Source organism: Salmo salar, chromosome ssa09 (assembly GCF_905237065.1).
Source record: "Salmo salar chromosome ssa09, Ssal_v3.1, whole genome shotgun sequence".
NCBI lineage: Eukaryota > Metazoa > Chordata > Actinopteri > Salmoniformes > Salmonidae > Salmo > Salmo salar.
The window spans coordinates 64,986,981-65,001,286 of record NC_059450.1 but is presented as its reverse complement, the minus strand read 5'-3'; the positions used below and the strand labels follow the sequence as shown (position 1 = coordinate 65,001,286).

General features: G+C 43.9%; 1 protein-coding gene across 3 annotated transcripts in view; it reads right to left on the bottom strand.

The window, feature by feature from the left end:
• Positions 1 to 14,295, bottom strand: part of afg2a (AFG2 AAA ATPase homolog A) — a 130,262-nt gene extending 115,967 nt beyond the window's left edge. The window contains exons 1-10 of one of the 3 annotated variants that reach the window (XM_014212024.2): positions 14,018 to 14,295; positions 12,612 to 12,736; positions 12,256 to 12,413; positions 11,788 to 11,846; positions 11,022 to 11,675; positions 10,748 to 10,877; positions 10,551 to 10,607; positions 10,281 to 10,404; positions 9,188 to 9,289; positions 7,868 to 8,021 (exon numbers count right to left, since the gene is read on the bottom strand). In XM_014212024.2, coding sequence (XP_014067499.1) covers positions 7,868 to 8,021; positions 9,188 to 9,289; positions 10,281 to 10,404; positions 10,551 to 10,607; positions 10,748 to 10,877; positions 11,022 to 11,675; positions 11,788 to 11,846; positions 12,256 to 12,413; positions 12,612 to 12,736; positions 14,018 to 14,186 — 1,732 coding nt within the window. In that variant the 5' untranslated portion in view covers positions 14,187 to 14,295. The remainder of the gene's footprint in view (positions 1 to 7,867; positions 8,022 to 9,187; positions 9,290 to 10,280; positions 10,405 to 10,550; positions 10,608 to 10,747; positions 10,878 to 11,021; positions 11,676 to 11,787; positions 11,847 to 12,255; positions 12,414 to 12,611; positions 12,737 to 14,017) is intronic. The other 2 variants (XM_014212022.2, XM_014212023.1) reach the window with 2 other exon arrangements.
• Positions 14,296 to 14,306: the final 11 nt, after the last annotated feature.

The window sequence follows — 14,306 nt, the reverse complement described above, 5'->3', positions numbered from 1 at the left end:
TGACACTTTCTAAGGCTTCCATTGGCTCTCTAAAGACGCCAGAAAGTGGAATGGGGTGTCTGCTGTCTCTGGGCAAAGTACAGCAGCAGAGTTTGTAAGTGGTCAGCCTGGGGACAGTGAGACTGGAGATGCGCATTCACGAAGACTTCTCCATTTTTTTCTTTCAGGCTTTGAATGAATACAACGTTGCCCGGTTGGAATATTATCGCTATTTTAAACAGCGTTTGACATGCTTCTAAGTACGGTAATGGAATATTTTGAACATTTTTGTCACGAAATGCGCTCGCGCGTTACCCTTCGGATAGTGACCTGAACGCACGAACAAAACGGCGGTATTTGGATATAACTATGGATTATTTGGAACCAAAACAACATTTGTTGTTGAAGTAGAAGTCCTGGGAGTGCATTCTGACGAAGAACAGCAAAAGTAATCAAATTTTTCTAATAGTAATTCTGAGTTTAGGTTGTCCCAAACTTGGTGGGTGTCAAATTAGCTAGCGATGATGGCCGAGCTATGTACTCAGAATATTGCAAAATGTGCTTTCGCCGAAAAGCTATTTTAAAATCGGACATTGCGATTGCATAAAGGAGTTCTGTATCTATAATTCTTTAAATAATTGTTATGTATTTTGTGAACGTTTATCGTGAGTAATTTAGTAAATTCACCAGAAGTTTTCGGTGGGTATGCTAGTTCTGAACATGCTAATGTAAAAAGCTGGTTTTTGATATAAATATGAACTTGATTGAACAAAACATGCATGTATTGTATAACATAATGTCCTAGGAGTGTCATCTGATGAAGATCATCAAAGGTTAGTGCTGCATTTAGCTGTGTTTTGGGTATTTGTGATGCATGCTCGTTGCTTGGAAATGGCTGTGTGGTTTTTTTGTGTCTATGTACTCTCCTAACATAATCAAATGTTTTGCTTTCGCTGTAAAGGCTATTGGAAATCAGACAACGTGGTTCCATTCAGGAGAAGGGTATCTATAAAATGGTGTAAAATAGTCCTATGTTTGAGAACTTTGAATTATGACATTTTGTGGCTTTAAATTTGGCGCTCTGATTTGTCACTGGCTGTTGAATAGTGTGGGACGATTTCGTCCCACCTCCCCTAGAGAGGTTAAATTGTTTAATTTGGGTCAAACGTTTTGGGTAGCCTTCCACAAGCTTCCCAGAATAAGTTGGGTGAATTTTGGCCCATTCCTCCTGACAGAGCTGGTGTAACTGAGTCAGGTTTGTAGGCCTCCTTGCTCGCACATGTTTTTTCAGTTCTGCCCACACATTTTCTATAGAATTGAGGTCAGGGCTTTGTGAAGCACACTCTAATACCTTGACTTTGTTGTCCTTAAGCCATTTTGCCACAATTTTGGAAGTATGCTTGGGGTCATTGTCCATTTGGAAGACCCAGTTGCGACCAAGCTTTAACTTCCTGACTGATGTCTTGAGATGTTGCATCAATATATCCACATAATTTTCCATCCTCATGATGCCATCTATTTTGTGAAGTGCACCAGTCCCTCCTGCAACAAAGCAGCCCCACAACATGATGCTGCCACCCCCGTGCTTCACGGTTGGGATGGTGTTCTTCGGCTTGCAAGCATCCCCCTTTTTCCTCCAAACATAACGATGGTCATTATGGCCAAACAGTTATATTTTTGTTTTATCAGACCAGAGGACATTTCTCCAAAAAGTACGATCTTTGTCCCCATGTGCAGTTGCAAACCGTATTCTGGCTTTTTTATGGCGGTTTTGGAGCAGTGGCTTCTTCCTTGCTGAGCGGCCTTTCAGGTTATGTCGATATAGGACTCGTTTTACTGTGGATATAAATACTTTTGTACCTGCTTCCTCCAGCATCTTCACAAGGTCCTTGGGGAACTTTAAACTTTTTGGAGGGCGTGCTCTCTCTGCTCTCCTGTAATCCACAATCAGCTTTATCGTTTTGTTGACGTTGAGGGAGAGGTTATTTTCACTCCGCTAGAGCTCTCACCTCCTCCTTGTAGGCAGTTGGCCTACCCCTATTGTGTCGTCAGCAAACTTGATGATTGAGTTGGAGATATGCATGGACATGCAGTCATTGGTGAACAGGGAGTACAGGATGGGACTGAAGCCGCACCCCTGTGGGAAAGGGAAAAGGGAAAGGGGGATACCTAGTCAGTTGTACAACTGAATTCCTTCAACTGAAATGTGTCTTCCGCATTTAACCCAACTCCTCTGAATCGGTGAGGTGGGGGAGCTGCCTTAATCGTCATCCACGTCTTCGGCACCCGGGGACCTGTGGGTTAACTGCCTTGCTCAGGGGCAGAATGACAGATTTTTACCTTGTCAGCTCGGGGATTCGATCCCCAACGCTCTAACCACTAGGTGCCCCTGTGTTGAGGATCATAGGGGCGGAGGTGTTGTTGCCTACCGTCACCACTTGGGGTCGTCTCCTCAGCAAGTCCAGTACCCAGTTGCACATGAAGGCGTTCAGACCCAGGGCCCATGAGCTTAGTGATGAGCTTGGAGGGCACTACTGTGTTGAAAACTGAGCTGTAGTCGATGAACAGCATTCTTACATAGGTATTTCTCTTGTCCAGGTGGGATAAGGCAGTGTGCAGTATAATGGCGATTGCGTCATCCGTGGATCTGTTGGGGTGATATGTGAATTGTAGTGGGTCTAAGGTGTCGGGCAAAATGGAGGTGATATGATCATTAACTAGCCTCTCAAAGCACTTTATGATGACAAAAGTGAGTGCTATGGGGCGCTAGTTATTTAGTTAGTTAACTTCACTTTCTTGGGTAAAGGAACAATGGCGGACATCTTGAAGCAAGTTGGGACAGACTGGGATATGGAGAAATTGATTATGTCAGTAAACACTCCAGCCAGCTGGTCTGCATATGCTCTGATGATGCGGCTTGGGATGCCATCTGGACCGGCAGCCTTGCAAGGGTTAACACACTTAAATGACTTACTCATGACAGCCATGGAGAACGAGAGCCCACAGTCCTCATGACAGTCGGCGGCTCGATGTTGTTTTACTCGATTACTTTGTAATCTGTGATTATCTGGAGTCTCTGCGTCTGAGCCGTTGAATTGCTACTCCACTTTGTTCCTGTATTGTCGTTTTACCTCTTTGATTCCCTTATGGAGGTCGTAGCTGGTCTGTTTGTAAACCTCCATGTTCCCAGTCACCTTGCCATGGTTAAATGTGGTGGTTCGCACTTTCTGTTTTGCACGAATGCTGCCATCTATCCACGTCTTTTGGTTTGGATAAGTTCTAATCGTCACAGTGGGAACAACATCCTCTATGCACTTCCTGATGAACCCAGTCAACGAGTCAGTGTATACATCGATGCTATTCTGAGAGGCGACCCGGAACATTTCCCAGTCCGCTTAATCAAAACAATCTTGAAGCATAGATTCCGATTGGTCAGACCAACATTGAACAGTCCTTACCACGGGAGCATCCTGTTTAGGATTTTGCCTATAGGTGGGGAGGAGCAGAATGGAGGCAGGGGAGGGCCTTGTAGCCATCCCGGAAAGGAGAGTAGCAATGAACCAGGGTCTGTGTTGCGCTTGTAGCACAGGAGATGTGTTGCTAGAATTTCGGTAGCTTTTCCCCCAGATTTCCGGGAGGTAATACGGTCGGCATTTGATGGTGAGGTATTCCAGATCGGGAGAACAAAAGGACTTGAGTTCCTAAATGTAACCACAATCACACCATGAGTTGTTAACCATGAAACAAACCCCTCCGCCTTTCTTATTTCCATAGTTCTTTCTTCCTGTCCATGCGATGAATGGAGAGCCCCGCTGGCTGAATGGACAGGGACAATATATCCAGAGAAAGCTATGATTCTGTAAAACTATGTTACAGTCCCCGATGTCTCTCTGGAAGGAGATCTTCGCCCTGAGCTCGTCTACTTTATTGTCCAGGGACTGAGCGTTAGCGAATACTATACTCTGAAGCGATGGATGGTATGCACACTGCCCAAGTTTAACTAGGGCCCCACTCCTACCTCTTATCCAGCATTTGCGTTTCGGTGCAGCCCCCGGGATGAATAGAGCTGCCTCGGAAACAAAGGATCCAGGTCAGGGAAGTCTAATTTCTGCTTGAATTTCTGGTGAGTGACCGCCAATCTAATATCCAAAAGTTACTTACATCTGTAGATAATAATACAAGAAACGTTCTGAGCAAATAATGTAAGAAATAACACTGGAGAAAAACAAAATACTACAAAGCTGGCTAGGAGCTAAAACCAGGGCGTCCTTGTCTTGGCGCCATCTCTCTTTGGTCAGCAAGGTTCAAATTAACGATCTTCAAAGAATGAATTCCAAAGTTTAGAACTAAAAGGTCTAGAGTTACAAAAAGAAAACTCATAGCACATCAAATCTACAGTGGAATCATAAAGTATTCAGACCCCTTTCCTTTTTCCACATTTTGTTATGTTACAGCCTTTTCTAAAATGGATTAAATTGAGCCATCAACCAAGCTAGCTAGGCATACATGAAGCTTAATACAAAATGTAACTACTTTTTGGAGAGAAAAAAAATGCATACATGGCAAAAAAATATATATCTTAAAAACCAACATTTTAAGAAGAGTACAGGCTTCCTATTCTCCTGCATTTTCCAAAGGGCTTCCCCTGTTTAGAAGGCTTTGTAAATAGTTGGTCCGGATGTGGCACACAGCAATTTACACTGTTTAGACTGAGGAAATGACTCATCTGCCACCACTAGGATCAGTTCACCATCATAACGACAACATAAAGACGCCTAAAAACCCTGGGAGAGACAGCATGCCGGGACAGGCCTCCATTCAAAACAGTGAAAAACACCTAGGGTTGATCACAGATGGGGACAATAGAGTACTATTTATAGAAACTTACATTAAAATCAATAGGTCTACAATGGGCCACCTTTGTAATTTAATTCTTAAAACATCTAATAAATCACTGTGTGTTTACTTCATTAATACAAAAATAACTCCAAAATATATTTGTAATCCCTTATTTCCCAGCGCTTCCTTTGGCCCTTGAAATGCTCAGTCTGATCAAGTTGGCGTTAGGAAATACATTTTCAGGTATTTAAATACACAGCCCTGATTGGATGACAGGATGGTCTAGACCTCACCCCCTTACCTAGATGAACAGTCATTGATCTATTATAATCAGTTCACATTGTGATGTCATGATGTGGGCCAAAAATCCACCCCACCTGAACAGGCTGAAATACCAAGCAATAAAAAATTTACTTACACAAAAAGGGCATTATTATTTTGAGTGTTAATTTGACCTTATAGTGTGAAAAAACACTTAACTGCACTGCCCTTTTAAATGACTATACATAATTAACTCTTCACCATCATTGATTTCTCCCCCCCCATAAAGGCCATAAATCATGCGCTATGGGCATATTCATAGAGTATGCAATATAGATAAACAATTAGTATGCATGGGAATTGCCCCCACCGCTTTGGGACACCTTCCCTAACCATGTCAAAAAGGTCAATTACAGGTGCACACGTTGCGCACAGCGCAATTTCACGAGCAAATACCACACATTCAACCATCCTATGACAGGAAAACCTTATAAAATTAAAGATATCATAGCATGCGCTACAAAGAATTTAGTTTACATATTGAAATACACTTGTGGCCTGGCCTATTTGGGCACGCTCAAGACACACATATCCGAACATAGGAGTCGAATCAGATACCAAGACCCCAAAAGTCCAGTCGCTATGCACTTTATGACTGCCAGACACAATGTTGCCTCATTAAAGTACATGGGTATCGAGTATTTCAAAGTCCTGAGGTGAAGGGGGGACGTCGATAGACTTGTATTGCAAAGAGAATATGTATAGACCGCTCTAATTGGTGTTTGTCTTATGTCTATAAATATGGGTGTGGTACACTCCCGGTGAAATGACCTGACAAAGATCCTTGCAGGATGGAAAAGTTGTTTGTATATTCATGAAAGTATGTGGTAGAGCTTCTGAGTGTGCGGGCTTTATTTAGTTTATACTGACTTTTTTTCACCACCCCACTTAAAGGATGTGGGTTTGATCACACTTGACTGCAAGGACTGATCTTCCATGATATCAAAAAAGTATAATTTTAACCATGTTGAGGCTATATGGTGTTTGTTTACATTTAATTTGTTTAGAAACATTGGAGTAAAACAAGCTTATATTTTGGGTTCCGATGGGGTACGACAGTTGACCTAAGGTCATGAGGCATTTATACATTATGTTCTTCAAGACACAATGGGACATATCAAAATTGATGTAGCAACTGCTGATTGCCGCATTAAATTAGACAAAAACATATTGAACTCGATGCACACAAAAATAACTCACTTCCCTATTCACATCTGCTTTTCATGCTAACCTAACACAGAAGCACACACGTGCAGACGGCCGTTTTGGGCTTGCCATCTTTCCCTTTGTCTACAGAGTGTCCGTCTCAGGTCAGAAAAAGAAAGAAAGAATTTTAAAAAAGGAAAGAGAGGGGAAGAGAGACCAGGAGAAGCTACAAATAGCCTTGTGCAGCCGGGTCTGGTCTAGCCTACAACAAGCAGGGCACCATTGTACTGCTGGGGACTGGGGGAAGGATGTCAGAAGCCCCTGACCCTGTCCTGGGGTGAGCAGCTGGTCGTGGGGTCGGTCCGGTCGTGTGCATGACACCCTCACTGCCCTTCTATTTACAGGAAGAGACGATGCAGCGAGCCACGTTCCCCCTCGCAGGTCATTGTTACCTGAAGAGGACTGGGAATTGGGGGAAACAACTGGGGTTCCTTGAGAAGTTTTCATGACCGTATGTTGTTGTCCCAGACAGCAACAGAGGAAAAAACACACATCAACATTGTGGTGTTGGACAGGGTCTATTAGAGTTGACTGTCCCTTAACACAAACATAAAAACACACACACACACACACACACACACACACACACACACACACACACACACACACACACGTGTGGACAGTGGAGAAAAATGTGGAATGGGTTGAAATTAGTTTTTGTGACCGATACTGTATCTGAACTAGCATTATGTATGGATCCATAGCATTGAAAGTCTTGATACGGTCGGATAGAGAGATCCAATCTTCTCTGGAGACGGTTAGTTTTTCCTGTGGTACACATATGAGGTTCTGTGTTTGTCTAGTGCTTTGGGTTTCAGCATCGGAGAGGGGGTTGGGGGGGGGGATCTTCCCTCCAGGGGTTTTCTCTGAAAACACTGCCAGTCACGTCTGGCCTCTGCGGACAGTAAATCACTCTCTTCACCAGAGCGCTTCCGTGAGCCGAAGTAGTAGCCCTCCTCAACTGGAAATGCAATACGCCACGTCCCCAAGACCACCCAAGAGGCTCTGAGGGTCACACACACACACACACACACACAACAGGGCCTCTTAACCGACGGCCACAGAATCACCCCAACATCCTGTTATCCTGACACTGTTTACCGGCTAGGGGGATTGGGTTGCAGGGTTAAGGCTATGTGGGCCATGAGGAATTTCACAACAAGTTTGTTTTTTACTTTAAAAAGGGTTTTCTCAATGGGATCGACAAGCCAAAGTAAAAGCCCACATCCTTAGGTCAGGAGTCTCAGAGGGTTGGTGTGGTGAGCCACTCAGTTTCAGATAATGAGAAACTACAATACGGTGGTGAGAAAAATTGCTTTTTCATAGCGTAACCAGCTAAATGGTGATAGCTACATTGGTGGACATTAGTATAACGAATAAACTACTGGATCATATACCAATCCCTCACCTCAATTCTTAGGCCCCCTATTGGCTATAGTGAGCTAGGTGTTGCTCTTTGATTGGGCCAAGCATACAGAAACATCACGTAGCCTTTCCTTGCGGTTAGCCTAGCGTTACTTGCCTGCCTCCTTGCAGACGGCGGCCAGGTCTGCCCCGACATATCCATGAGCGGCGTCCGCTAGCTTGGTTACCTCGTCGGGGGTCAGCCTACAGGGCACAGAGGTCAGCAGCTTCCGTAGGATGTCCACTCGCTCCGTCGCGCTTGGTACGCCCACCTGTAACCGTACACAAGTTTAGCAAGTTTATAGGGCATCAACTAGCTAATCCTGATTGAAATACAAGGAAGTGTTGTTAAGCAAGAGCAATTACAACCACTAACAGCCAGCTTGCGTAGTAACAAAAATGGAGGTTGGGTTTCTCTGTCAACAGATGCTTCAATGGTGTCAGACTACTGATGAGGCGGATTCTGCTTTCAGAGGCCAAGTTAACCTCCCATTTCATGCAAGAAAGTCATGACCATCAAGCTTTTATGGAAAGAGGATCATTTTGTACATGTATTAAACTGCGAGTTTGACCAATTCCAGTCCCCGTGCTTAGGGGGTGCAGGGTCCTCCCCGGGAATATTTTTATGTAGAAAAACAGAGAAGCTCAGTTCTGGTGACTTTTTTTAAAAGGAAATTCTACACCAAAATGTATGAAAATAAAATCATGCTGATATCATCTAAAATATAACTTCCACTTCCAGAAATGGACCCAATAACATATTGGACCATGCATATAGCCTAGCCTATGCATTGTCTATATTATCAGACGTGCTATTAGCCATAAGCATTATCACCTGTAGCCTAACTGATGAGAATAGTAGATATAAATACATAGGCTGAAGCATGAGGTTTCTCCATCTGCATTTACCCCATTGGACACAACATCCTGATTGTTATTATTAATACTTATTTACTAAAATAACATCACTTTTTTTGTTTCTATTGCAAAGTAAGTCATTGCACTTTTAAGACGCCATTGCCCCTTTAAGAGCTCTGTTGTGCAGCTACACAAAACTGCATTTGTAAAACGATGCCACGTGCGCAATTGAAGGAGTAGAGAAATAAACATGGCATCAATGGAAAACTGGGATCCCCCTCTTTTTTAACAGAGGCCAAAACCACTTTCAAAATGCATTTGCCAAAACTGTCTTCAAAAGTGTTTCCCCGCGATCGCATTAAGAATTGTTGTGCATTGACTGCTTATCAGAATACATGTTTCCTCCCATGGCTCTCCCAACTTGAATGCCCCTCGAGAGGAATATTACGCTCTCATACGCGATTCTACAATGGTCTCAAAAACAACCTCATCAGAATCCATATGACAGAAATCTGTCGCAGTGACTGAGAACTTTGACCCCTGCATAACCTCTTCCCTCTGGCTAAGCTGAATTACCCACCTCCAGTTCCTTGTCGAAGCGTCCGGGCCGGCGGAGGGCGGGGTCCAGGGCGTGGGGCCGGTTGGTGGCCCCTAGGACCAGAAGTTGGCCTGAGTGGCCCTCCTGGAAGAAGAGACAAACCAGGTCAGGGAATAAATAATAATATTAGATGATATAATATAAATAATAATATAGATTGATAATCAATAAACGAGGCGTTGGAATGGAAGAGAGGGATTGGAACAGTAGGTGTAATAAATCATTAATCATAGCCCTAACCGATGACACTGACACTAAAAGTTCACCAAACATAAACAACATTTTCAGACTGTAAATGTGTCTAAGGCTTAATAACTTACTAGTTTACATCTTCTGAAACCATCAGGCATTATCTGGCAATGCAACATTAATACTTTAACAGAGTTCCTTGTGCTATATGCGAAAATGAACATCACTGGCTAGTTTACACGCTGCTGTGTTTTTTCCGAGGGAGGTCCGGCTGAGAGAGGAGAAATGATTCCATTTCCACCTTCCCCGCCGCCTCCCTCCAATACCACAGGGCTATCAGGGGGGCCAAAACACAAATACATTACAGTGAGAGAGGAATTCCGTGTGGGTGCAGGAAGTGCTTTCTCCACATTCCACAGCAGCAGGCCCATGGTGGTTGGAATATACAACAAGCCTTAGCATTGGTCTGGAAAAAAAGACAGCAGGAGGGAGAGCAGCTGCTTCAGTGCACCATCTGCACCATGGAGCTGGGCTGGGGAGATGAAGATGTACTTGGCGATAACGTGATGCTAATTTGGCACGTCATGGAGACCGGCGGTGATGGGTTTCCCAGGCTCCCTGTGTTCTCTAAGGGGGAGGGAGGGCGGCTGTCGAGCCATCTCTGATCGTGGGCCTGAGCTCTCTTTTTCTCATTAGCCTGATTCGCTGACAGAACACTCAAGATTCAGCAGACACTCAGGCGATACAGACAGAGAGAGAATGTCTGAAGAATGTCCAGGAGAGAGCGGGATGTTTTGGATGTCAGTCTGCACTTCCAAGGTTGATGTGTTTATAAAATTAAAGTATCACTGTAGAGATTGTGTGTATACTCTGTAATTGCACTCACTGAACCAATCCCGTCCATGAGAGTGAGGAGGGAGGCCACAACGCGCTTCTCCACCTCGTTCTGAGCCCCCTCTCGTTTGGGACACAGCGCATCCAACTCATCGATGAAAATGATTGCAGGTTGCCTGTGTAAACAATGCGAAGCCTTAGTTGTTGAACACTTCTTAGAATACTCTACTTTTCATGTAGTGAAATGTATATTGATGATAGGATTCAGAAAAACACATACAAAAAAGGGCACAAATACGGGACACTTGTTTTCATTATTTACCTTTGAGAGGCTTCTGTGAATATCTGTCTCAGTCTGGCCTCTGTTTCGCCATAAAACCTGTAAAGACAGGTTGAACACAAAATAAACAAAGGTCACTTGGTTTGGCTGTACGAGCATCACTAACCCTCAACATATGGCCTTTAACTTATACTTGGTACCCAACCACATTTCATTAGGTAGGAATAATGTGCCCATACTTGCTCATGATTTCTGGACCGTTGATTATAGTCATGTGTGCCCCGACCTCATTGGCTATGGCTCGTCCAATCATAGTCTTTCCTGTTCCTGGGGGGCCATAAAGGAGAACTCCCCTAGGAGGTGTGATTCCTGTATCATCAAAAGCACAAAAATGCATACAATCAGAGTTGAGTTTTCATGAATTTGAGCTACAGCAAATTGTTTTCAATTAAGAATTTTCCAATTCAACTCGGTACAGAGTGCCACCTTGAAAGGAATAACATATCTGTGTACCGTAGTTGGAGAAGAGCTCTGGGTGTTTGAGAGGCAGTTCAATGGTCTCTCGGATGACGTTCAACTGGCTGCTGAGGCCCCCAATCATACTAAATGTGACCTTTGACCTCTGGGCCACTGTATCCTCCATCTGCTCCTCTTGAGTCTCTTTGTATCTGTCTCTGAACTTCACTTTAGTGGAAAAGGACAAGCAGTAGAAGGTGTCAGTGCTCAGAGCTCCACCAGGGGGAGTAGTGAACTGTTTGTCTGTGTTGATCTGCTCTGGGCTGAGGGCACTCCTATCCTCCATCTCCAGACTGAGGCTGCCCTCCTTGGGCTCAGTGGGAGTCTGGGGGTTGCAGGGGGGAGTTGGGGGGACACATGGCACACAAAAGGGCCTGCAGGGGGTACTGGCTGCAGGACCAGGCTCCCCCGGATCCCCGGCCTGCTCCTCCATGGTCAGGAAGCTGAGCTGCAGGGACAGGTCCATGGAGGTGGAGGGCAGTGCGGAGCTCATCAGAGATGTGTCCTCCGGGTCAGGCTCCAGTCCCGGGGAAGGCGGGGGTCTCTCCAGGGAGAGGCCGTCCACCCCTGTCACCCGCTCCACCCGCAGACTGCACGCTCGCCCAAAGTACGTCAGGGATAGGGAGTTTCCAGGGAGTGGGATCTTTCCATCTAAAATATAAACATTTGGACACTTACTATGAAGGTAATGCAATGAAAAGTTTTACATTGAAAAGTTGCATATCCCTTGCTATATAGCCCCATGAAAAATAAACTGGCTTACCCAAAGATCGGAGGAAGAAGTTACTGAATTCCTCCGAATTGAGCGCATCATCCTTTAGTCTGCATTGATAAATGAAAAGCAAAAGACAAAATGTAATATTCATCATGCAATTAACATAACTGTGAAGAAATTTCTGACTCATCACTGAATTGACTATAAAACTGTTGTTGCACTTGCCTCAACAGCAGATGGCGACATTAACCTATAGTATAAAATTTCACCTGACAGCAAGGAAACTGTTCTACTTTGTGCTGCCATGGGTGTATGTGTATTTTGTAAGCAGGATTCAGACATCTTTGACTTAATGGGAGTATCAAAAACAAATATTTCCTGTCGTGAAATTGTCCTTCCTCCCAATGTACCAACACTTCTAAAGACCCAAGGGGAATACGACAGCAATGGCAGACTAATACATCATTGTTCATCATATTTATGGCTTCACAAGTAGCTTTAGCTCTACTGCTTTACCTGGTGGAGAGAAGCACCTCTTTTGCCTGTAGCACAGGTCCTGTCAGGGGATGAACAGTAACTCCATCCCCAGGCTTCACTTTCAGGCTGTTCTGAGTACTTTTCAGTAGGCCAATTTTACCGCCAGGGAAAGACGCTGCCGGCCAGGCCAGACACACCTGGAAAAAAACAAAAAAACAGCATCTAAACTTGGCCTGGAAATTATCCGACAGCATTTGTGTTAGTCTAATATTATTCAAGATAGACTGTTTCTGGGTCAACTGCTGATATTGTCTCCCCATTGTTCAATTCATAGTCAATAAGTACATGCACATATACAACATTCTATTACGTCGATGAACACATTGTTGACATACCTCTTGTTGCCCAGTATTGCTCGACAATAGGACTGGTCTTCCAATGCAAATGTTACCAGACTTCATTGCATTTATGCTCAGCTGGACAAGGAATGCTTTGCATCTTTTGGAAAGCTTATCATCTGCTGTATACAAATGGTGACATGGGGGTGACATGTAAGACAATAGAGGGTAACACGCATGGCAAAAGCCGTGTGATCATGACTCTTAGTTCCACCACATTACACATAAGTCATTGGACGAAGGCGTCTTCTGTACGGGGGAGTTTTGTTAAGTGCCCCGACGCTCAGTCTGACCATTAACACGCATCACCTGGGGTACGGTTTTAGAAGCATAAGGACCGTTTCTTTCATATGAGCGAGAAATCCTTTTTTTTTTTTTTTAACAAAAGATTAAATTGATGCATACCTTTATACGGTTTGTGTTCCCACACGGCCATATCCCCAATTTACAGTGCGTGTTTACAGAAAAATGTTGACTTCTTGTGCTAATTATATAGCTATCTGTGTCTCCTAACACATGTGTGTAATTGGAAAACGGACACAACAAACTTGATGTCACTGAAGAATATTGTTGGCTACAACTGTGTTTAAACCGGTTAAAACAGTGTCCTGCACAAGAGTCTGCTGAGGGGAGGACGGCTCATAATAATGGCCGGAACGGAGAAAATGTAATGGCATCAAACACATGGCAACTGTGTGTATGACGTATTTGATATCGTTCCCCTAATTCTGTTCCAGCCATTACCACAAGCCCATCCTCCCCAATTAAGGTGCCACCAACCTCCTGTGGTGTACAGTAAGTGTGTATTTTCCATTTGTTAAATTATTTTGACCTGATATAAAAGTAGAGGGATTTATGTTTCTAGAACCATACCACAATTAAGAAACGATTTTAGTTTAGATTGAGTATGTGGCTTTCAGAACCAATTTGCCTTCAAACAGAACAGGTATGGTCCTTCGACTATTAGGAGTAACGTTTGGCTCCTTTAGTCCATTATTGGGCTATGTGTACCCATATGCAACTTAACCAAATGATGGGTCTGTGTATCAAGCTACACTCTCACCCTGTTCCTGGAGCACTACCCTCCTGTGGGCTTTCGTTTAAATCCCAGTTGTTACTAACCTGATTCAGTTTATGAACCAGCTAATTATTAGAGTTTGGGGCGCTAGATTTGGGTTGGAGGGAAAACCTACAGGACGTTATCTCTCCAGGAATAGGGTTGGCGAGCCCTGAGCTACACCATACATCCATCAGGTATGCGCAGTGCTAGAGTTCTTGTTCATTGGTGTGTATAATTCATGAAATCTTTACGGTAAATGACATTTACATTGTATTCAGACATGTTATCATGATAGTATCATAAGTGCAGCAAAACTAGCTAACAAGATACAGTAGCTAGCTACCTTTCTCAATGAATTCAATGACTGTGAATGAGTTGAGATTCTTGCTGCCTCCCCCCTCGTGCCCCGAGCTTTGCAAGCTAGTTGAGTCACTGGAGCCTTCTCTGAGTCCGCTTGAGTTGTCACCTTCAATGACTCTCCTAACTTTGCTTTTGTTTTTCTTTGAAGACATTTCTCTAATTCAATTTTGCAATAGCATAGCTACATTTAAAACAGAACTTTCATCCCAAGCATGGGTGAATCCGCTAATATACACTTCCTGGTTAAAGTTCAGTTCCTCCTCTTTTACCGT